Source organism: Trachymyrmex cornetzi, unplaced genomic scaffold (genome assembly GCF_001594075.2).
Source record: "Trachymyrmex cornetzi isolate Tcor2-1 unplaced genomic scaffold, Tcor1.1 scaffold748, whole genome shotgun sequence".
NCBI lineage: Eukaryota > Metazoa > Arthropoda > Insecta > Hymenoptera > Formicidae > Trachymyrmex > Trachymyrmex cornetzi.
The window spans coordinates 915,596-941,693 of record NW_017300079.1 but is presented as its reverse complement, the minus strand read 5'-3'; the positions used below and the strand labels follow the sequence as shown (position 1 = coordinate 941,693).

The 26,098-nt window shown below is 35.3% G+C and overlaps 2 protein-coding genes across 2 annotated transcripts in view; one reads left to right on the top strand and one right to left on the bottom strand.

The window, feature by feature from the left end:
- Window positions 1–14,219, top strand: part of pio (zona pellucida domain-containing protein piopio) — a 35,585-nt gene extending 21,366 nt beyond the window's left edge. The window contains exons 5-9 of the mRNA XM_018518357.1: window positions 9,680–9,847; window positions 10,085–10,290; window positions 10,440–10,602; window positions 10,937–11,119; window positions 11,492–14,219. Coding sequence (XP_018373859.1) covers window positions 9,680–9,847; window positions 10,085–10,290; window positions 10,440–10,602; window positions 10,937–11,119; window positions 11,492–11,695 — 924 coding nt within the window. The 3' untranslated portion in view covers window positions 11,696–14,219. The remainder of the gene's footprint in view (window positions 1–9,679; window positions 9,848–10,084; window positions 10,291–10,439; window positions 10,603–10,936; window positions 11,120–11,491) is intronic.
- Window positions 14,220–17,715: 3,496 nt separating this feature from the next.
- Window positions 17,716–26,098, bottom strand: part of LOC108768048 (R3H domain-containing protein 1) — a 42,574-nt gene continuing 34,191 nt past the window's right edge. Inside the window, exon 16 of the mRNA XM_018518269.1 lies at window positions 17,716–19,700. Within this exon, the coding sequence (XP_018373771.1) occupies window positions 19,663–19,700 (38 nt within the window). The 3' untranslated portion in view covers window positions 17,716–19,662. The remainder of the gene's footprint in view (window positions 19,701–26,098) is intronic.

The window sequence follows — 26,098 nt, the reverse complement described above, 5'->3', positions numbered from 1 at the left end:
CCGACCATAAAGCTTCGAGTCAGGCCTCCTTAGTGGACATTACCACACTTTCATTAGTTTGAAAATATATGTAATTAATTGCTGAACAAATTATCTATTCAATAACAGATATCATAATAATATCCTTCCCCCTTCCTCTATTTCTACTAATATTTATTAATTTGAATCTCGGTTGAACTTTTCATTTTTATCTATAATTTTTAGAAATAGAAAAGAGATAAAAAAATAAGTTAGCAAGATTAAAATTAATACACATTGATAGAAATGGACATTGGTTGTGTAATAACAAAGCGTCGCTTCTTGCAAACCTTTGAGGGAAAATTTACAAAGACGGTCCTTTCTCGATGAGAGCCACTATATACAAATACGCGACGCTTCTGAGAGTGTATTGACTCAGCGTATAGGTCCTCTCAACCTTGTTGACCTCTGACTGAGGGCAAGCAGGCACCTCGGCTGGTTTTTTTCAAGCCAGGTGAGGACGGTTCAGGACGGTTGCTCGAAAGGATACTCGCCTAACTCGCCCGTAATAGAGGAGCCGCGGTGCGGCCTCCTCTTTTACCGAAGAGACTCTGCACCTTTTTTCTATCCGGCAGCACTCCAGTGCTATCGATCCTCGTCGTCCCCGAGTCCCGACGAGGAGGGAAGGGACAATGCTGATGCTCGAGACCGCGAGCGTCGTGCCGCATTATCCGGAATACCGGACCTCGAGCGTCATTCCAGTGTTTTCTGCTTCTTTTTAAGACCTTTATCTCGATGGGCGACTTGTACGATCTCTCGAGCGAGATCCACGAAGCAAAGTTGTTTGCTTGACTCGCTTGACTCGCCCAGAAAATCAAACTAAGTACTTAATTCTTAATTCACGTTTATCATCGAAGAAATATTAGTTAAATGATCGGTTTCTTGGGAAAGCGCGTTTTAGCCGAGGTAACTCTACGCGTCGAAATAAATATCATTATCTGTGAAATCGTGTTGACGACCAAGAGAGAGATTTCCATTCGCGCATTAGCGTTATCGGATACCCCCGGCTATCCTCAGAAAACCATCCATAGTTGTCGGTGTGATCGACGTTTCCCATAAATCCGCTATTCAGAAGATCAGAAACCTTGACCCGACCAGCCGGTCGAGGTTCAGAGATTAAGTTATACATCGTGATGTTCATAACTGGGATTTATGCTCGATCTTGGGCATGCAGGAAGTGAACAGCCAAGACAAGAGAGAAGGGACGTTCGAATCGCGGCGGGGATCTCTCCCACGATTATTCAATATCGATGCCCGTACGCGGAAGTTTTCGCTTGGTCCTGGTGAGTACGTCGTAAATAATCGCGGGAACGACCATTCAATCTCGTAAGCAAATCCCTGGTGAGAATGTTTTCCGCGTAGAAGAAGAAGCCAGCTACTGGCATTCGCGAGCTCGTAAATACTAGCTGGGAAAAACGGGCGTTGCTCGTAAACGCGCAACATAACTCATAGGTTCCGGCTTCTCCGTCGATCCTACGTGTTCGTTATCGCGAAGAATTTTCCCGCAGCTGCGCGTGGAGTGCCGGAAAGAAATAGCGTGGAGATAAAACGTGCGGAGCGTTTACGATAATTTTACTAAAGCCTCTGGCAACTCGAGCTGCCTTCACCAGTTTCCTTATTCGCCAAGTCCTTGGTGAGATTGCGCCTCAATTATGTCGGCAGTTTTAACTTGAACTGTCTTGATAAAAAAGTGATACGTTGATATCCCTTAAATTGTGATGTATATAAACGTTTTCATTATCTTATTTTTTTATTTATTACTGATACATTGCATTACATGCAGTGTATAACACAGATATATACAAGATTTCATAGAATCTTACTTGTCTTGTCTGAGGTCTTGTCTTGCATCTTGAATCACATTGACATAATTTCATATAGAGTACTTCAAAATGTTTCATTACCTATATGTTTATTCAGAGATGTCGTGATCCACTGCTAGTGCCAACATTTCGTGAACCTTGTCGTTCACTTCATCAGGGTGAGAAGCGCACTGATACATTATTGACTGTACTCCAATTATTTGTACATTCCCAAAACAATTGCTATAGAATAGTCAAGCGAATGAACGTAATGATTTTCACAGATAAATTTCGATCTCTGCATGAGCTTGTAGGTAAATCATCAAGGCGTAGACACTGTAATAATATTTGTTATATACGGATGTTGCATTTTTTGCGCAATTATATAAACTCGCTCGTCTAAACGAAAAAGTAGTCACCGTTTAAGCGCCATAAGCGTTAGTAACCCAGATCGTTGGTAATTAATCTTATAAGCATATATATTTCCTTAGACAATGAGAGCAGCAGTCAAGGACTCATTGAATACGAAACGAGTTATAAATGTTTATTTGCAACTGTACTAGTTACAAAGAACGTTAGAGTTTATCTGACTTCGCTTCGAGAAGAATCAAGTGTTTTCTTGACCAGTCGTAATGCTAGTCGCAGCTGTCGCACTCTACAATCATTATTCAAACCTCGAATAACGGTAATTTGATCTAATAATATTCATGGAAGGATGTTATATAAAGACATTAATAATCATGAGATCATCGACATTTTGCTGCCTAACAGGTAAAGTATGTACGTCTATATTTTCATACATATTCATACAGCGAGATGCACGTCATTTTACTGAAAGGACGAGGCTTTAAAAAAGACCTCGAGGCAAAGTAAAGAAGCCGATTGAGAGATTTAAGAATGAGAAGGAAGACACGAGATAGAAGTTTATACCAAGTATGCTAAACGGGACCGAAGGAGGGAGAGGAATGGAATAGAATGCGGGAGAGATGAGCAAAAGGACAGAGCAAAATGACAGAGCTGGAGATGTCATCTTGCAAAAAATGGCGAAAAACGGCGAGAAAAGTATAACTCGACAAAGAAGGAGCATAATCACTGCGATGGCTCGACTCTACGTTGAAATCATTTCCTCCGAGTTCCTTTCGTTATTAAGCTGCGCGTTCGTCGGCGTGGTATCTCTTCTCGCATTCTCTATTCTACTCTTCCTTTTCGTAACTCGTTTCTTGCCCTGAACTTGAATCCATTTTTTCCCTTCAACTCCGCTTCCACTTACCTTCCGTGTTTCATCCGTCATAGACCTTCCTTCGGAGAAAGAGAAGAAGGTTGTTGTGAAACCACGGTACCGGAATTACGCGATGACGAACTGCCCGTGCCTGCTTTGCTATCTCGTGATAGAAGAAGGCAATTGAAAGTAAAGGGATTCAAGGGAATTGTAATTTTGATGGATGGTTCAGATATGATGCTACGGAGGAAAGGTATAATTAAATAATTATAACTACGATAGCTCGCTGATAAAGTTAATACTAGAAGAAGATATACTTCCAGTACTTTCATAATAATCTCTCATACCATCATTTCTCTAATCTTACACATGTAAAATAATATAGACACTTTTGAAAAAATTAATATAATTTATATTTCTTATTAAAAATGTTTTATCACAAACGTAACAATGAGAACGATTTCGAGTTTTGTAACCGACAATCATTTCGTAAATTCATAAAGAGACAACACAGAGACATATGTAGGCGAACACTACCATACAGGTGCATATCGAACGTGAAAGTGACAAAATATAATACGTGGAGTGTCGCGAGTCGCGACGCCAAGGTCATTTCTTAGAAAAACGTCGGTCATCCAAAAACGTCGATGACGCCGATGTGTTTGGTATGAAAGTGCGTGCGCGTGTAAAATTGCGGTGACGTTGTCAGTTTTCTCGATAACAGGAGGCAATTCATGTTGAAACGTGGGTAGTTAGATATTCGCACGGGAAGGGATTAACATAAAATCTATAAACTGTTTTTTCGTAAGGCCTTCCGAAAGAGGGAAGGTAGAGGAAGGACAATCGCCACATGTTGAAGATCCTTAGATGTTCACTCGAGAAGAATTTCGACGGTGGGCGAAACTCGATTTCTTTACGGGAGGTGAAATTCGCAAGAACATGCGGGGGAGAGAGGTCGCAATGTCTCATCGAATAAAAAACTACCCACGCAAATACTATTTTCGAGACGTCTCGCCCATGTCGTCGACTTTCATCTGGAAATTAGAGTTGATTCTTCGTTGGACCTTGTTTCTCCATGCGAACATATCTTTACGTCCATATTTGTCGCGATACACACTCATTGTCAGAGAAAAAAGACATGTGGTGTCAACTATAAAGGTGACAATTATACTACATGTAGAATTAATGTACATAGTTTAATAAACTATTTTGTAACTAATACGGTTGTATAAAACAATTAATTCAATTGTATACATATAAAACATGTATTATAGTTGTAACTTTATAGTCGTCACCATTATGTTTTTCTCTGAGCGTATGATTGCTTAAGATCATTTCGTTTGTTTTGAATTAAGTTTCATCAACTCCTTTTTAACAATCACATTTTTATTTGACACTGACATTCAGACGATAAAACGAATGTTAACAGTAGTTGCCTCATTCATCATTTCGTTTGTTTTGAATTAAGTTTCATCAACTCCTTTTTAACAATCACATTTTTATTTGACATTCAGACGATAAAACGAATGTTAACAGTAGTTGCCTCATTCGAAGCGTGCAAAATATATTGTTCAAGAAGTTATAAAATCGCCATCTTTGCTGAGAAATGGACCTCGTTATTTTCTTAGCGCATCCTTATTTAGCAAATGTTTCATGCACGCGTAGTGCGTTTTACCTTCTTGTGTCAATAGCGCCTCGAGCCACCACTTTTGAATGTCATTGACATACTTTGTGTATATAAAGCGCCAAGCGGATTTACCAAACCATGATGTAACGCGCGACAATATAAGTACTAATTGTAGGAAGAAGAACAATTACACATAATGTATTTACGTAAGGTTACGTATGATTAAATTGTGTTTGTAATTGTTTCTTAGCTCACAATATATAGAAACATAGATATTAGTAAACATCTAGATACATTGTAATTTATAAATTAATCTACAGTTGTGTCTTTCCTTTTTTTCAAAATTCGTGACACTAAATATTATAATGAAAAAGTTGTCGGAAAATTAAGTAAATGTATTTTAGACGATAGTTTTGAGATGTAAGAGATAAATATGAAAGTTTTGAGATATAAATATGGTTAATTATTATAAATTGATAGTTACATTTTTATTTAGAAACTACTGCTTAAAATAAAAATTTACGAATAACTTTTTCACTTAATTTCGAGGATTTACTATAATATTTCGAGTTGCGAATTTTATGATACTCCATATGTACCATCATTATTGTATACATACGGCGTCTATACAACGAAATTTTAAGGCGTGAAACCTAAGCTTCAAATCATAAAAAATTGACCACTCACGGTCGAATGTGAGGAGAATAATCGACGATAATTTCTTACGAGATAAGGCCTAAAATTTCTGCTCTTATTAAAGGGTTTCTAAGGGAAACGAGAGACGAGCGAACGGTCAACCACCGCAGCCAGCAATGCGCACTGCAGCTGCAGTCCGCAGACTGCAGTCGAAGTTGCCGCTACCGCTGCCGTCACCGTCTGCTGAACTGACCGGCCGTCGAACCCGAGAATTGCTCCGCGAGAGATGCATCGTAATAAATGCACAAAGTGCCTCGCAGGCAGGGCGAGTCCCGGCATCCCGGCAGAGTACACATTTGCATCCATCCTCTGGCAAAATTCTCTCCCATTTTCTCTCTCTCTCCCTCCTTTTCTTTCTTTTGCCTCCTTGCCTCCTTACCTCTTAAATTCCACCACCGCGGATTCCGGTCTCTCTCTCTCTCTCTCTCTCTCCCCAGCATTCGCAATAATTTTTCATTCCGTTTGCATCGACTGTGTGGCATCGACCGCGACTGCAGAAAAACCCGTGATTTTCCAATCACGAATCCCGTTAGTCGCTTAAGAGGGGATGAATGGCTCTCCTGGTCCGTGGATGGTAGAGAGACCCTAAGAGGGTCTCTAGTGAACGGAGAGCATTAGCGTGCAGCATGATCCGTCCCCACGCGTAAATCATAGATCGAATGACAGAAGGCAGAAGATACCGTTTGCACGCATGCAAACATGCATGTCTCGAATCGCTCCTATCGGTGGCATCGCGTCACGTCGCCGTCGCGTTGCGACACGGAGGAAATTGCTACGGCTAATGAGAAGTTTAATGGCTTCCTGGTTTACATTGGTATTAGCGTTCAAATATACATATATTTTTATTGCGTGTCGATGGGATGTAAACATTAAACCGCAGTAAAGTATACACCTTACGCGCTCAGATCATTATCGTTTCGATTGTGATTTCGATTAGCGACGCGCTTATTCTAGAATGCTGATTCTACGTACAATAAGTCGGTAAGTCCTATCGGCGAAATTAACCAATAGCCAACTTGTACGACTAACACTGATTGGCCAACTTCACCGATTAAGACTAATCCCGGATCTACAATAGATTTTTAAGCCTTAAGCCATAAGAAATTGACGAATCATAGTCAATTATTCTCCTCGCATTCGACTGTAGTTGGTCAATTTCTTACGGCTTGAATCGAAGCTTAAAACACCCATTGTAGACCCGGACTTAACAACCTTAAAAACGCCACTGCTTCTGCAGCCGTAACTTCCGTTTTTATATGTTATGCCATTTCGTTGTTCACATCAACAATCTGCCTTTCCGGTTTTATGGCAAATTTGGCTGAACGCTAATCGCTGTATCTACTGACGTAATCGTAGTAAAAGCACGCCATACTGTTCTATTAGCATCGCTGACGTCATGCGAAATGAACGGAATCGTACGGCATGGCGATGCAACGGACGTAGGACTTGGTCGTGACAGTTCGCTACGTGCATGAATTATAATTAAGGATAATATCCGCGGCTTTCTGGTCAGCGGAATACCTGCATGTAGTTTATAGCGGATGCGAGTGATAAGACGATTATTTAGGGTACGTTTCCACCGAGCGCGTCACGCGTCGCGTCGTCCATCCGCGTCACGAGTTAACCAATCAAAATATCCCATTTTATTGTATCATTTGCCGTGCGATTCTTTGCGCACGCGATTGGTTAACTCGTGAACGCAAAAAATCGAACGAGGGTGTATATCATTTGCCTATATCGCTAATTGGTTAATTTAAAATAATATATTTGTATTGGTAAGCAATAAAAAAAAATACTAGGAACCGGCCGATATGAATGGTGTGTGCAATTGAACTGCGTGCAAATGCATCGCTTCCGATGAACGACGCGATGCGTGATGCGCTCAGTGGAAACGTACCCTTAGCATCTTCCCTCGGGCGCCGTTAGTTCTCTTGTTTTGCTCGCCTCTTCCGAGAGTATACCTTGGACGTACATACAAATGCGTAATGATATATCGCTGTAATAAAAAGCGCAGAGAAGAAAAGGATTTTATCATAGCGGAACCATAATTGCTTCCGCATTTTATACGAAGATCGTTAATCTTTTAAGCAATTATTTAATATTATATATAGAATAGGATTCTGAAAATATAGATACGCATATCTTATCTGAACGAAGTTGAAATAAGTTAAGATCAGCGAACCAGTCGCTTTCTTAGGATTATCTTTTTAATCAAATGCGCTTGCTACATTAGAAAATTATCTCGCATTAAGGCGTCACACTAAATATCGCGTACGAGAGACTCGCGAGAGCATTAATAATAATGACGAAAAAGTGGTGCTGATGAGTCGGTTGATGAGCCAATTTGCATGAAGCCTCTTAGCTACTACTGTACCCTCTATTTATCCCGGGGGGAGGGAGCAGAGAGTGAATACGTTCGTAATGGACGTGCCTTTCTTTCGAGATAGTCTTTAAGCAGATTCACTCTCGCGTAGAACGACCATATAATAACGATTCTGCTCTGCAAGCAAGTGGTTTGAAGTATCAGACCAGCTATAAAAAAGTCACTTTTCATGAGAAGAGCCGTAAAATGACTGCAGTGGCAGCTTGACAAACTAATGGCGAAACTTCTTCACGAGGGATCTCACGCGATTTTGCAATCCGCTTAATCGTGGTTCCAAGGAGTCGTATCAATTGTAATGAAAAGATGGAGGAAAAATCGCTTGTAAAAATACCTCAAATTACCGATAGCGTTTGACCAACATTAATGACAGTGGGGAAGATAATACCTTTTGCCATTCGTGAGGGATAACGACTCATCTGGGATCGTTAAAAAATAAACGTTAGCGTTTCAAATACATTTTTCGTCCCGTCCTTGTTTTGCCCGTGAAAAGCTGGAAAGTATCGTAAAATTTTCAGTATTTTAACATGCACATTTAGTGGAGAGAAAAATATCATTTTAATCGTTTTAAAGTCAAAATTTCATCCTTTAAAATGTACTCAGATCAATTGTTAGATACAGCCTCTTAAAAATCGGGAAAATTAGTAGGTTTTAAAATAATCCCCTGATTATTATGCGTGGCGTACACATATAAAAATACAACTTGGAAAGGATCGGTGTGTCTAACGAACCGGAGTTTAATAATCTTTCACGATAACCAAGCGATCTGTCGCCGTGAATTGTTAGACAAGCACCGGGTATATCGAGCAGGCAATGACCTCGAGCAGAGCCTAGTGCAGTGTTCGACCTCAGCAAGGATACTCGCAATCTGCGGTGCATCGGCCCAAGAGAGCCCGGAGAGACGTCGGATCGCTGACTTTACGTTTCACACACCCACCTAACAATAGGTGAACAAGGATCCCAGCAGCTTCATTACGATCGGGGAAGGGGATAATGAGGGGAACGCTGAGGCGGATCCCAGTGTCTTTAGTTATAATCCTGACCGGTCTTTTTTTCCTCTTGCGTACCAATTGCAAGACACTGCCACGCGATACGGACTGGCAAAAGGAAAACCAACTATGTACTTCAATCTTCCCGTGCTCTCTGTCATCCCAGTCGAGTATACTTTAAGTCCACGTTTTCATATTTTTACGCTAGTAAAAGATTCGTTTCTTTGAGTTATCTCCTTCAAGTCTCATGAGTGTAAAAGCATTTTCTACTTTGCCGAAATAATGACGCTGATAAGTAAATCAATGATTGTTTATATTTTTCTTATAAACATTGAGAAATGACAATCTCTAGTTTGTCTGCTTAACAAAAGTATCTCAAGAGAAAATTTAATAGACGTTTAGGCAGAAAAGAACATTGGAACGCGAATCGTTGTTCATTTAAAAGCCATTATTTCTGTTAATCTTCAATTTTTTAAGAATTCGTAATAGCCAGCTTTTCATGCAACGTTTCAACTCTATTTATAATTTAACAAGCTTGTTTTACTCGCTTTCTGGTCTGATTGTAATAATATTAATAATAAAACTTCTCGAAAAATTTTCTCCTTGTTACAAAGACTTTCACGATCGTCATTCATTAATAAAACAAACTTTCATACAAATATTTTATTAAATTTTAAATAAATTAGGAAATTATTATTAAATTTTATATACATTAGAAATTACTTTTTTATTTTTAACGCAATTTTTATTTTTCAGTAATTGAATACATTCGAAAATAACAGCTAATTAGTTTCAACACATTTCATGCAAATCACCCATAAAAATATAAAGATAATATAACACTGTGCTTCTTACGACACTTATTTTTTATTTCTTGAGTTCTAGCGATTGTAACATTTGTAATGAAGTTCAGAACTAATGTTTATGGTTCCGTTGCCTTTGTTTCAGGAAAACGGTGGCATCGAATATTTCAACACCATCGTGGTACAGCCACATCTAAAGTTGGTCACGAACCAGGGCAGAGGTTTTCACGTGAGATGCAGATACCAGACACGCGACAAAGTCGTAACGAACGATCAGACTCAAGTTTCCATGATGCAGTCTCTGCCGTTACAGGTAATAAAACATTCGACGAGATGAGATATACATTTATACACCATTCAATAAAATTAAAGGATCACTTATTTCATCCGTATCTAATTTTTTCATATTTAAAGACTTTTCCAAGATATAGGGCCTGGGTCAGACTTTAGAGACACTCTGTATAGATATATATATTTTTCGGGTAAACAAACTTTCAAGAAGATTGAAAGAACTAGATAAGGTATCATATAAACTGCGAACTGCCCGCAGGCAACCGCACCGATGCCGGGATGCACGATGAAGATCTTCAGCGGTGATCCAACGCAGCATCACGTGGCGGAGAATGTAAAGATTGGCGATCCCTTGACCCTGGTCATTAGCATCGACAAACAAGAGATGTTCGGTTTGAAAATCTCCGATTGTCTGGTACGCGATGGCCTCGGGTGGGGCGAGCAGCGGCTCATAAATGACGAAGGGTAAGTCAGCTTGTAGCATTGAAGAGATCTTAGATAAGATTTTAATAACATAGGCGAAGATAGTGACGATGTACAGAGCAAATTAATTTTTTTTTTTTTTTCAATTTCTTCCTTTCGCGATAGGATCATTCAGCTTGTCTTGTTCACAGTTGTCCGATAGATGGTGAAATAATGGGACAATTCGTCTACAACGAGGACAAAACGGAGGCCAGGGTAAATTTCCAGGCGCACAAATTCCCATATACGGCGAGCGTGTATTATCAATGCAACGTTAGGCTGTGCGTCAAGCAAGGCGGAGGATGCACTAACACGGTACTGCCGTCATTATGATAAATAAGACTAGACTGTATAATAATAGTCCTCCGCGATGATTGCTAAGTACTACGTTTATAATAATTCTTTAACAATTTTATAATGGCTAAATGTTTGGGAAATGTTCCCGGATTTATGAACGGTTTATCGTTTGAAAATATCGTGGCATTTACTTCATTAGCACGATTATTTAGTTGACCTTAATCACATTGTATGTTATACGTTACGCACGCGAGATGTTACGTAATATGTGATCCTATGAAAGAAAATACTCGAGCAACACATCAATCGTATCTCGAAAACTTGTCAAGAATAGTCAATTTTTTGCTTGCAGCCACCATTATGTAATTCGATAGTCAGACGACGCAGAGATACCGCTAATGCCCACGAGGCGAAAGGTGTCGAAGATTTGGACGGCACCCCGGCCACGATCGAAGTTTACAGTGGTCTTTACGTCAATGAAGCATCGGACGTTGGTTCCAAGTCAGACTTCTCCAGCGACGTCTTTCGTGAAAGGGTAATACGAATTTATTTGATTTCTGCTGCGGAGATAACATTAACTTGAGAGTAGCCATTCAATTTTTTTTTAAATAAATGATTACGTGTTTTTACATTGCAAATAAAAATTATTACTATACATATCATATGTTACGAATCCATCGGAAAAGACATGAATATGAAATATATCAATATTAAAATAATAAAATATATATAAAAATTCTTTAACTTGCGAACATAGTTTATAATTAATAAAATATTTTTGGAGATTTGTCCATCTTCGATTTTTTTGTCGCAAGATCACTATCTAAAAACTTGAATAACAGAATTTCTAAATAAAATGGAATCAAATTCATTTAATTTTATGATTTTCTGGATTTTTCTTTTTTAGGCTCTCGATGACCCGAACACCATTTGCATATCGCAGAGAAGTTTCGCTATTGGGATTGCCGCCGCTGGTCTCATACTCATGCTAGCTGTGGTAGCCGCCATCCTAATATTACTCGCCAAGAGACGGCACAAGAGCCTGTCCACGACGGGATCGTCCATCTACAGTGGACCGTACACTAACACCGCTTACAGCCACAGTAGCTAAGTCCGCCTACAGCACTTAATAATAACTAAGTTCGACGCGAGATTAAGATAGCCGAGATGTGGTTCTACAGTAAATCGAGTTACCGTAGAAATATCTAATTTTTTAATATAATGAAGTTGAAACACCGAATTTGACATGTGCAAAATTCTAGAATAGATTATCGATGAAATAAGAGAAAAAAATGTTGAAAATGTAACTTTTAACGTATAACCTAGAGTGACTGATAGAGGTCGGAGGCGCTTCTTTGACTGACTGCATACAAACATTACTATAGATTTCTCTAAAAATTAGGCACCTTAAATTTTCGGCACTTTACTGTAGAACCATCTTAAATTCATTGCGTTTATTGATTTTCATTTTGAAATTTACTAAATTCTCTATAATCTTAACGTTTTATATTGAATTTTAATCAAATCTTAACGAATTAATACTGAAAGTATGTCAATTGACGCGGATACCTACAACTCGCTGATTCGCGTAAAGTACACACGAACAGTCTCGTCAATGCACGTGCCTTAGCGCCATGTCTTCCGACCTCCGATTTCAGTATGCAATTTAGTAATATTTCGTTATTATTTATTATAATTTCAGTAACAAATTTCCATCAGAGGGTACAGGTATATTTAAAAAAATTTATCGCAATTGTTTTATAAAACACTTCAAAAATGTGTAACTTTCAAAGTCGCTATTTTGAATATGTATTAGTAAATTTTGAAATTCTCACTAGAAATTCAAAATCTTTGAAAAACAATTTCCAGACAATTTTAATATTTATAACAAAGACTATTAGATGTCTATAGACATCATGTGTACTCTGAAAGAGTTATAAGTACTTAAATCAAGCAGAAACAAAAACAGCCCACTAATTGATTGCACTTTGTCTAACTAATAACTTTTGCTGCGAATGTATCAATGGCAGTGGTATAACTATGAAAGCGTAATTAGAAACACATATGTGCGAAGTTTAAAGAAAATTATAAAAGTAACTAAGATTCAGTATGATGTGTGTGCATGAGATGATTATTATAAATCTTCGATAAAACTGCCAGTACGGTGAACGAATTGCCGCAAAGATGCAAAGCAATCATAATTTCGTAGAAACGAATTATTTAAAATCCGAAATCACGCACTTACCCCATAAATTATTCCAACGTATACGACAATACGATACTCGAATGAGTGTGACGTATGCAAGCGCTCAACATAATCAGATTGTAATTCATTTATAACGCTTAAACATTAATGTTAATTAGGCTAATTGAAATGAGACGCTGTTCCAACGTCAGTATATTCCGGATCATTCAGGAGCAATCATAAAGTAATATTTTCTAATGATAAGTGCGCTTCAAACGGTTCTAATAAAACAAAATTCAGCTTCGAATTAAAACATAAGAAAGTACATGTTTGAGGCACGCCGGAGAATACCGATGTCGCGACAGCTTGGAGCGTTTAGATATTAATTGACGAAGACAAGAAAGTTCTACTGCTAACGCAGTCGCATAACTGGGTCCAACGTGGTGATGGGTACATGACATGTAAAATTTTACATTTAGAGAGAAAGAGAGATCGACACCCGGCGTAACGTAACTGTTAATTCCTCAAGCACTTGTATGCCTCCGTGTAAGAACAAGATGTTGTGGTATAGTAGTTCTCTCTGGAAATGACAATGTATTGCGATAGCTGTTCCAGATGAACTTTGATGTATCGAATAAAATGCAACGCCGATGCTTACACGTTTTATCAGAAGCAGACAAATTAATCTTCGCCGATTAAAGGCTAAATTTTTCTTAGTGATAGACGTTCAAGTTTTCTTCTTGAAAGTTTTTAATAATTTTAATTGTTTTGAATATCATTTGTAACTCTCTCTGGAAATTCTTGGATCATGAATGTCTATGTTCTTAAAAGTGCTTGAATATTTGAAACATTCGAAAAATTGAGGCCCATCATCATCTTTAATGTGCTTGCGGGGATAAACACTCTTACGCCAAATATCGTTATTAAAAGGTGTCTTAAAAGTCGATACAGAGCAGAGTATCGGCCTGTTATAGATTTTAAAGAATGACATGTAGTAAATATGTTTTTCAGTGTTTTCTCAAATCTCTCAAGAGTATCTCGCATGCGTGGATACGGGCCTTCGAATATTGCGCACGAATTTACTCAGGGGCGAGATCATCCTTTCCTTTCATACTAAGTACACCAATAGGGTAAACGGTTTCCAGTCCTCCTAGTATTATATCCTCTCGAAAAGTGCAATAACTTCGAAGTGTTCCGTGGGTCCCGCGGAATTTCTGTCAAGGATTAGAATTGCCCGGCGAATGGATCATACGTGATTTCTCGCCGCGCCATGGCATTGGTTCATAGTGATCATTGGGGACGAAAATGCCTATATAGTACTTCTTTCTCGCGTTAGAAGGTGAATTCCGATGCTCCCACAATGTTCCTCTGGACCCTTGTCAAAATCAAAAGAATCTACAACGAATTTGTGTGTAAATAATAAACATTTAATAAAACTAATAATTGTAAGGTGTTCTCTCAATAGTCCTTCGATCCATACGATCTTTCTAAGCGAGTCTTCTTCTTATCGTTTAGTTCTTCGAATCAAAATGATCCGAATTTCTGTATATAACTTTACGGCATAGCTCGGATCTTATGCGATATCAATCAGAAGTTTGAAATCTTCTGTGTCAATTGAGATAATTAAGTTATTCGAAAACGCAGTACATGTATACCTGTTTGAAGAGAAAAAAATTATCTTTTTCGCATGTCGAAAAAAAATTATTTTTTAAATGCGCACTAGTACATATTATCTGAAAGTACTGCATTTTAAGAGTACCATCCTAAAATTTTAACTAAAAAATTAAGAAGTTATGACTACTTCATTTTATGCTACATTTCACTTCTTTTACATCTTCAAACATTTTTTTAACTTGTTATTTGGTTCGTAACGTTATCATTAATAAAATACATTCTATAATGTTCAAAATATATTCCATATTTTTTTTAGTATCAGACGGGTAGTTTTAGAAAGATAGCATCAGTTGGTCAATTCGGTCCAGTGTGATACTTTACAAAAATGTGACAACGAAGGATTAGATTCCAAATAGGTCCCTTGGAAAAAAACTTTTTTTTAGAACTTCATATAATTTTAGAATTTTCATGTAAATTTCAAAATATTTCAGATTTTCTGTATAATTTTGTAACTTTTTAGAAAATTTCTTAGATTTCTTTATACATTTTTCAGAAATGCTGAAAAAGTGTATCTTTTCTAAAAATTTTCATATATGGAAGGTGACCGAGACACTAGAAGCCATAAAAATGTAAACTCTCAAAAGTACTACATTTTATTTACTATTTTATTATTCGTGAAGATATTAAGATGATATTTTATTATTCGTGGAGATATTAAGCTCGAAACATAATCAAGTTCATTTGGAAGCATATTTAGGAGTATTAATTTATGTGTAAATTGTAAGTCAACGTAGATAATGAAATGTTACGCATTAAAAATTTTATTTACGCATTAATTCGACGCATTACTCTCATATACCCTTAATAACTCTACTTATTACTTCTCATTCTATAATTTCTGAAAAAAATTATAAAATCTGAGTTCAAGATATTTTTCTAGAAATCTTCATTTTAAAATATGACAAATTCTCAAAAATTTAGTGGACATGCAATGTCTTGAGAAAAATTTACCGAAAATTTCTACAAAGTTGGGATGTCCCGAAAAGGAGGAAAATCTCGAAATTATAAAGAGAAAATATAGAAACATGCAAAATGTAGATAATAAATAAATTATGCAGATAACAATCTCGGAGAGAGATATATATATGTGTTACATTTTTTAGCATATACGCGCAGAATATTTAAAAAAATAACAAAAATAACATCAGAATTTATAATGGCTGCATTCAACAGGATTTTCTTAATATTCGACTGTGATTAGAATTGCTTAAGGATTAACGTAATTCACCGATTAGTTACAAAGATTTAGAGCAAATAAATATTTTGTTTATTTACAAAACTATTGTACTAATCTCTGCAGCGTAATTTAACTTTGTATAAATTATCTTAAACACTAAAAGTACTAATATTAAAAAATTGAGAATTAATTTTCTTATTATTTTATTAAACATTTCTAGACATTTTCATTAGAGCACAGATAAAAAAATACTAATTCTTGTTGAAATAACTTTCGATCCAGATGGTAAACCGTTGATAAATTTTTGTATTACTTTTAAGGGGATGCTGACGTACGAAACTGTCGATATCACAGGTTAGAAAACGTAGAATAGAAAATCCATTTACATGCTTAAAGTGTACACAGAAATAAATAAAGAATACTTATCTTAACCTTAAAAACGGAATTTTTTAAATATACATATATATATATTAAAATATATTTTGTGACATTGTTTCGGTTTTTAGATTTCGTAATTACGACTTTTTCGGGACATTGCATATGTCCACCAAAATATTGAGATGTAGGAATTTTTTTCACCACAATGATTATCCTGGCAAAAATAAAAATTGAAGCATATAAGTTAAATCCAAGGAGAAAATGATGAAGATGTAAATGAAACTTTTACGAAGTGTAAATTGAAACTTGAAGCATTTTAAGAAGTAAATTTTCCTTCTCTCTCTCTCTCTCTCTCTCTCTACGTTTCGCTATTCCAATTTACATTTCTAAATTTCATTTATTTTGTCTTATATTTAATTTACGTTTCAATCATTATTTCCGCCACAATAAAACAAGGAACGAAAGTATTTCGAATGTCACAAACAAATAATCAAACACAAATTATCAAACGCGAGTGTCTTCTTTCTTTATTGAATTATATATATAATTCGTTTTTTGAAAATATGATATAATATATATATATATAATATATATATGTATATAGTATAACAAGAAATATAATTAGACTCATATGACTTCTATATCAAATTTCTTTTCGGCTCTCTATGATGTGCATTTCGGATGAGTAATAGCTTTTTATTAACGCCACAGAATTGTCAATTACTCAACCTTTCCCTTCTCTCGTTACTATAGATTATATTTATACACAGATAATTCAGGTCAATTTTCTTTTTTTTTCTTCATCAATCACTCTTCCTCAATTTCTCGTTAGCCTTTCTCTTAACTAGGATTATACGTAACTCAACGCGTTGCAACTCTCCCCATGTAGCCGAAAAAATCGATGGACATATCCGTTTTTCACAGGAGACTTTCTACTTCGTAATAAATATAAATATATATTTATATCTCTTCCTAAATACTTGTACGAATGCATTATGCTTGTCCGACATCTGGAGAAGTGGCGAATGACGCAAGTCATCGCTCTTTGTCGCTGTAAATTAGCAAAACGAGAGAGAACGCGATCACGGTGAAGTACGTTGTCTAAGCGCGGAGGCACAGCCACTAATTTATCTTACAGTACCGATTACCGATGCGCTATATCATAATGCGCAAAAAGTAATACATGTATGGATATATCGGTACATACTCGCAACTTGTCCGCGTTATCTACATAATTTTCAGAACCGGTCTCATCGACGTAGTTCAGGAATGCGATTGATTAAATCTCCTTGTCTGCATATCGCAACTAAAGTTGATATAGATAGAGAACCAATTAAATTAATGTTAACCTTACATTACTCGCGTGTAAAATACATCCTAGTCTTAAAAATCTACTAAACCTACAGAGTAAAACTTTACAATTGATCGAATACTGTACAAATTGTTTGACAATTAAAAAAAAACTTTTGCACTTATCTTTATCTAAAAAAAGATATATAGAATATGATTAATCTCTTTAATTGTGTTAAATCGTCAAAGAGAACAATGAAAATTAACAACAAGTATCAATATTTGTACAATATTTGTAAACCTATAAAATCAATAAAATATTAATAAACTTTGTTATATTAAAAAAACGTGTCGAAAAAAACAACAAAAAATCTAACCTTTTCTCAAATTAGTTTTACTTAAAAATATTGTAATTTTTTTTATCCGGAACGAGATTCATACAGAAGAGACACTAAACATGTGATAATATATATACCTTACCTTTTTTTTCCAATCATTTGGATGAGCTCTACAATGTCAACGGCAAACCATGGTCATACGCATCATGGTAATGCATCGAGCATGATGCATACTTGCATCATGGTCTCGAGCAAATGTTAATAAAATTTTTTTTAAAAATTACTTAACTATTAAATATGTTAAAATGGATATGTGCTCCTAAAATTTATCAGAGTTACTGTTTTTTTCAAACGAAAATTCTAAATTTGTCCCATTTCCGCTATAAATCAAGATCTTCTCTTAATAATAACCCTAATTAGCATTTTAAAAACTTGTAAATAACTTCTTACGAAAAATATTCTGGTTGAAATAATAGGATTTTAAAATACTAATCAGTATTATCAGATATTAAATAAAATTGACAATTGTATATATATTTACACATGAATATTACTAAGCATCAAAACTTGCTTTGACCGAAAATGGCATTCTTCTCTCTTTTAACCATTTTTCGATTTATTTCACTTAATATTGTTTTGCACTTATCTTTATCAAATGATGTATGAAATATTATCAACTTTTAATTGTAAATCATCAAAGAGTACAATGAAAATTGAGATTTAATGCTGAGGTGTACACTCTATGCGAGTAATTACGTTAAAAAAAGTTCACGCAAATAATGTAAGGTTACATTCCCCATAGCAAAAAATGTCACAGTTACATCACAACAATCATAGTTATATCATGGTGACATGTGAATGTCCGCTTTATCACAATGTAATGTCACAGCAATGTCATGGTGAGGTGCGAATGTCTTTGTAACATGTGTTATTTTGTTATGACAATCTCACAGTGACATCATACTTTCTTCCTGACTTATTGTGACTCCATTGTGACGTAAATGTGACTCTTTACTATGGGAATCAATTTGCAATTTTTTTGCAAAAATTAATTTCTCATCGTTCTGCAATTTATCAACCTCAACGATAAAATTTTGAATGAGAATAATACAGAAATATTTCGATTTAAAATTTAGAATGTTAGTTCACTACCGCTAGTCTTATCTCTATATCACGATTCTATTTAATTGCAGAACAGAAAAACTCATTCGTCAATCCTTTTACCAATACCCCGATTCTGTAAATCTTAACAACAATTCGGTATCGTTATATCATCGTTGAATAGATTTTTTTGCTATTTACGCAACAATATATCTATATCGACACTGTAGATAAGAGTTAAGAGTTACAGAATCTTAGTATACGATGCTAATCGACGCGACCGGTCTCTTGTCAAGGATTAAGTGTCACGTTCATCGTAGTTCTCGTTCGCTTTGCAGTCTAATTATCTAAACATAAGCAACTGTGATAAAAAGATACGCTTAATGGTAAGATACGTTGCTTTCTGTATCGCTAAAGTAACTCCATTTTCACGTCGTTCTGACACACGTATCTCGTGTTCTTATCGGGAAGTAGCGAAAACACAGATCGCGATGTTTCTCGCTATTTCTCGCAAATCGCACACTCTCTCTCCGTCGCGTCTCTATTATACTATACAACAAATAAGAAAACAAATAATTTTCTGCTGCGACTCGTTACGCAGAACAATGATTCGATTATCATTAAAAGGACGCTCAAATCAACGGAAGGACTCCACCAAACAGTCAGGGGAAAGAAAGAGAGAGAGATAAAGATGGTATTCTTTTGTGCGAACGTCGATATTGCAACTCGCATATAAACCTTTTCGTATTTTAGAATATCGCGATGATTCCCTATACTCTCTTTCTGTCCTGTCTTCCACCGATTTATTGCTCGTCGTTGTCCATCATCTTACATCGCATTACAAAAATAGGGTATACGAATGTGTGAGGTCTCGCAAACTTATATTAACCCGTTCTCTTTAAGAATTGCTCGTGTTCGATTGAGAGATGACTGTGTTAAGTGTTTGCCTTTTTTCCGTCTCTTCGTGGAATTTCTAAAATAAACGAAGAAGAAATTACAAAGCCACTTGAGAGCGATAAGTAATAAAAAATTCGTCATATCTGCTATACATACAATAACCTAATCCTTATTTTCAATAGATTAAAATCCGAGGTAGACGTCGTTGAGAATAACGCACGTCGCCAGTATGATCGAATCGACGTAACAAAGTTAAAAATAGTTGCGAAAATCTTTCGCTATAACATGAATTAAATAAATTCCAATGTGAATAATAATAATTTCAATGTGAAATATAAAACAATCTAAAAATATTTTATAATAACCATTTCTACTAATGTAAATTAACTTTTACTCTTGATTTAAGGATGTAATACACTTATCTTTTAACAAAATGAAAAAAATTATAGATTTTTCTATATTGTATTATAAGTAATGTAAAAAGTTTAACAATGATTTAGAATCAGGATAAAAGATTATTTCAAATAGATTTTATTAAAAAATAATTAAGATAAAGTAAGAAAAATATGTTTCATTTAAACTATAAAACTGTATTATTAAAGGTAAATATAGATATTGATCTTATTATTAAACTGCTTTATATGTATACATTTATTTTTATACATAAAAAAGTATAAATTATTCAATCACTTTTTGCAGAGACTATGCATTCTTAAGTTCCTTTTTACTTTTTTTTATTCTAAGAATTAAAAAAGATAAAAAATACGGTAATCCAAGATTAAAATTAATCTACATTCGTAGAAATGGATATAAATCTCATAATTAAAAAAAATTTTGACTGGACAGTCGTAGAATGGTACGATGTCAAACAAATGTTTGACGCGCTAAATTGGCTAAATAAACAAAATGAAGAAATTAAATACAAAGTGTTTGCACGATTTTTACGTGACTTTCGCCAAAATTTGTTGGAAAAGAGAGAAGCGGCAATCCTAACAAATGCAACGCTCATGCGACGCTGTATATAATAATTGCTTTCCATTTATCAAAACTTAAATAATTCTTTCTCTCTCATTTGTGACGTCATAACTCAATTAAATTCCTTTTCGTTCAGATAAGTGAGATTCAACTGAGTTTTTACCTATAATTTCAAGATGAATTTTACTGAATCTTGTTAACATTAAAAGTGAGATTATAAACCTGTGTCATTACGCGATAACTTTGTCATCAAAGTAAGTAGTAACGTTATCATCTAAGTATAAAATATACAACTTTAACAATGATAAAAACAAAATATATAGACACAACTTTAAACTTAGTATCACTTGTGTGAAAATGGAAAGCAACTATTATACTCCCGTGTGTCATACCCTGATACGGTTTCTCCCACATTCTCCTCTCTCCTTCACGCTCTCCTGGTTCTGCGTAGAGATACTGTTAGTAGATCACATGAATTTGAATGTACGAAATACGCGGTGCCGCAAGGTGTGAATGATACATGACAGCGATCCTGCAAGGTGAGGTGAGTTCCTTTGTATCTCTTCACCTATCATCATTATTATCTTAAAGAGATGCGTGAATTGCTTTTCTGCTTAATAGATACAATTATGCTTCTTTTTCTTTAACTCACTACAATGACATTAGGTACAGTTAAATACTATGCTTGTGCGCCCATACACACATACACGACACACACACACGCGCGCGCGCGCGCGCGCGCACGCACACACGCACTCACGTGCACGCACAAAACAGACACAGATCTCTTTACTCAAAGTGTTTTGTGGTACCTACATCTTCGTATTTTATATTCATTTGGATTTCTTGTCTTTCTTTCTCTTCTTAGCCTATAACGGGACCTGCCACACCTTCTCACGAAGAAAAAGTAGTGTCATCTTCGCGTTAATGGCTAAATAGACGAATTCCCGTCTACATCGCATGCACATTCTCGCTTTTTTTGGACTATCATAAAAAGATAGGCACCTTCACCTACGTTTCTGAAGTACAATCACCGTAAGCGAAGCTTCTGGATGGATTCTACTTGTTTTCACGGAGCAACGCGGACACTTTTCGCGGTCGCGATCATAATCTACGGTAGAAAGGTAAGGAGATCCTAAAGTGAAGCCCGAACTCCGATGAGACCTGTTTGTTACGAGAGGCTGTTTTACAGATAAATTCGACACTTTATATATAACAACATCAATATTGCACGTACACATATAAGGTAACTCCGATATATACGCCGTACCTATCAAAAACTTAATTTATTAAGTCATATCAGTAAAAACTTTGTACTGTCTACTACTATGAAAAAAAATATTAGAAATCGAAAATATTTATTTTTCATATTAAAAAATAAACTTTTTGAAACCTTGTATTTTTGCCGCATATCCCATAGGGGTGGGATATATGGCTGCTCATAGGAGGAGGGGGGGTATGTACGGTTCATGAAAAATTTACAAATAATGCAAACATGCTTAATAATACAAACATGCTTTACTATTCCACTACACGTATGTATCACGAAATAACCACTAAGTCTTTTACACGCCCTACATAAATCATTTTATGTAGATTATAATTTATGATGGCGTTACTTATTACAGTGACAAATCGACTCAACTTACAATAAATTCATTAATATTAACAGTAAGAAGCTGAAATCATAACACAATTACCCCCACTCCATCTATTTTTTCTGACTTCTGCGGCGTATTTGCCGGAGTTACCCTACATAAATTTTCGTAGAACACTAGTGTTTTAATTAGACGTCTAAGTATAACTCTAAGAACTTCACGTTGTTTGTTCGTGTAAACAACTAGTTTATAAACCAAAATTTCGTAAATATAGATTAAAAAATTTTTATACCAAGGAAATGTTACGAACATTAACAGCTGAAGCCATATTGGATTAAAAAATGGTAAAGGTCTCAATTTAAACAATTTTTTTCTCAGCATAAACTCTGCCTCACAGACACGTATTAATACGTATACTTTAATCCTGGAAAAAAATTTTCGAATTTGTAAAAAAAGAAAAGTAATTTTTATACAAAAATTATTGCGTTTAATCGGTGAAAGACGACTTCATAGGATCCCCTTAACAATCGATTATTTTTTTCTTTTACGAAAAACTATTCTGTTTGCTTTGTAAGAGTGGAAGTTATAATTCATGTTTTCTTAATGTAAAATGATGTATCGTACGTAATAGCGTAGTCGCGCGAGATCTGCCCGCGCTGATCCGTCTAGTTTTCACAGACGGAGATGTTTTTAAGTCTTTGTTTATTCCTGCACTTTCTGAACTGATGCACACGGTACAATAAGTTGAAATAAACCAAACATTTCACTTCAATTTATTGTATCGTGTGTACCAGTTCAGAAAATGCAGGAATAAAAAACAGACCTATTAATTGCCGCGATCGCGTGTCACCATCACTCCTATCGATGTAGTACATATATCATCATATATCGTCATATATCATATACATATATATCGCATATGCCTCTATTTCGTTGGAACAAGTACGCGAAAAGAATATATCTGTCGTACAATACGCACGCACGCACGCACATATACAGGGTGATGAAAAATATTGGTACTCTGAAATATCTCGAAAAATATAGGTTTCATATATTTTAGATAAAAGTTGTAGGATATATTAAAAGATCTATTCACCGGTCTCATGATAACATTTGTCAAGATCATGGCCTTAAGTTATTCTTTTCAATTTCATTTATACACTAAAAATAAAAATAAGAAAAATAATCTTATGAATTTTCTTCTTAATGAAAAAAATATTTTGTTATAGTGTTTTAAAGAGCTCTTGAGATAAGATACGAAAATATGCAATAATAAATGAATTTTCATTTAAAAAAAGTCGGTGTAATCTTGACCTAACCTTGGCAATGATACCCCAAGGTCAAACTGGTAAGATCTTCTTAAATCTTACAACTTATCTCAAATAGTTTTTTATGAAACTTATATTTTTAGAGATATTTCGAGATCCCAGTATTTTTTCTTCACCATGTATATATACGTGCGTGCGCGCGCGCGCGCGTGTGTGTGTGTGTGTGTGTGTGAGTGAGTGAGTGAGTGAGTGAGTGTGTACACAGAATGTCCCGAAATTCGCAAATCAAAATACCATAACAATTTTCCGAAAAAAAAAAAAAATAAATAAAAAGTTTTGTGTGTACATTTTTCCTTCAACCAAAATTTTTTAAGATATAGTTTAAATATAGCCAGTTACAGATTATGTTTAGACGGCTACCTATCCATGAATCATGCGTACAGTCATACACAATGGCGGATTTACACATATTGCGCCTCAAGCAATTTCTTAGCGCCCCTTTCAGACGAATAAATAACCAAAAATAAAATTTGTATCGTCGAAAGGTACTATTTTTCCGTCTAGTGTCGTCTCGTGTAAAGATCCTATTTTTATGCGCCAAAATGCTACCTCGAGATGCTACATTGGCGGAAATACGCCACTCCTAGTAATCTTGGTCAAATATAAGATTAACTTTAATTTCAGTTCCAAGAACGATAGCGCCTTTATGCCTCTATAGAAAGACAGAGACCTTAAACCTAGGCCTTGCAAGCATAAAGGTAGTCCATAATTGGCCATATATTTAAACCCTTATTATTTCACAAACTTGCGTGAAATACAAATTAATACTTTTTATTTAATTTTTTGAATACTTTCTCACTGTGATATTTTAATTCGCTAATTTTGGAACATCCTGTGTATACGTATACATACATACACACATATATGTATGGTGGGTGGGTGTGTGTGTACACATGATTTAGTAGTATTAAAAAAAAGAATGCTTAAGACGAAATTGCTAATATGATTTATGATAGATATTAAACACGAAAAATTATCTGTATCGTAAATAAGAATAGTTTCGATTTTTCGTTTTCTGTAACAAAGCGGAAGTAGTAAATTCTGAGGCTGTGAATGCTGTGATGGCTTCACGTTACTTAACTACTGCTTGAAACTTATAGACATAAAGATTATGTACTGAATACGTTTACATATTTACTTATAATTAATGACACTCACGGGTACAACCATGAATTGTGATTAATCAAAGACATATCTAGTTAGAATGTCCCGTAAGTGTAAAATATATTACATCTCACATTTCTTCGAATGACTATTATTTTGTTTTCCCTTGCAGCATTTCGTAAAACATAATAGAAACTTTCAAAATGCAAGAGAAAGAAAGAAAGAAAGACAGACAAGAGGAAGAGATTATGCTTGTAGAAATTATATTTAAATGTTTTATGAAGAATATGTAAATTCTTATCATTCACAATCGTACAATAAATACGTATCAAAGGAAAAAGTAAGGGCTGGCATCGTTAACGCCAAGCGTGCGGCCAACTTTTAGAATTTTCATAGATATTACGCTGAGGTAGCACAGAACAATTTGTTTAAAAAATGGACTCGGAATGGGCAGCGAGGTCCCCAACATTTGTTACTTTTGTGAAGTTAGCACTCACTTTTACCAATTTAGATTTCAAAGGGCATTTCTTGTAGAATTTTGCCTGCAGATGATTGTAGTAATCATTACTTTATTTGTAATTAAAAAACAAAAATGCCCTTTGAAATCTGAATTGACAGTCAAATGTCAATTTCACGGAAGTATATTTATTGACCGATGTGATGGCAGCGAGTGTATCAAAATTATCGGGTAAGATAGATAGTAGAACATCTCTTTGGATCGCCATTAATACTAAGCCGAAAGACTTTTGCACCTTGTAAACGTACTCAGTAAGATATAGTCTTTGTTTTCATACATTAATTTAATCGTCATACATATTCTTCTGGCGGTTGGCGTCACCTTGACAAATTCGTACTTATTTGTAACCCTAACGGTAATGTTCCTTAAAGATAAATCTCACATTCATATAGTATCTGTAAAACCGCAGTAAAATTGCAGTTAATATCTTGAAGTATTTTATGTGCATACAGTGTGTGTGTGTGTCTGTGTGTGTGTGTTTGTGTGTGTACAATAATATTTTAATGGTAATTAAAAATTTGTCCAGTAACTCTATTCGATGCACCACTGATTCGCTCGTCTGGACACATACGTGATCATGTTTTGTCCTTTTTCCCATTGTGTCTCATCTCAGAAAACAAAAAGTCTAAAATCGAGATATAAGGCGTCCTGAAGCTGTCTTTCAGACATTATGTCATAAAGATGTCCTCAGAACTTCTTATGTTCCCTTTTTGGACATGAATGTTGTCTGGCATAATTCAATTTTACTGTGAATTCAGTGCGACTGAAAGTTTTAAGAGTAAGAGTTAAGTTTTTCATCTTTCGTACATCCTCTTAAATAAAAACAATTCGCGTAACAGTATACTATTTTTTTTTCACTCGAGATGTACATACGTGCACACGTATATCCTAATAACATCTCTGTTGCTTCTCTTTAAATAATTCAGGATATATATATGTATATATATATATA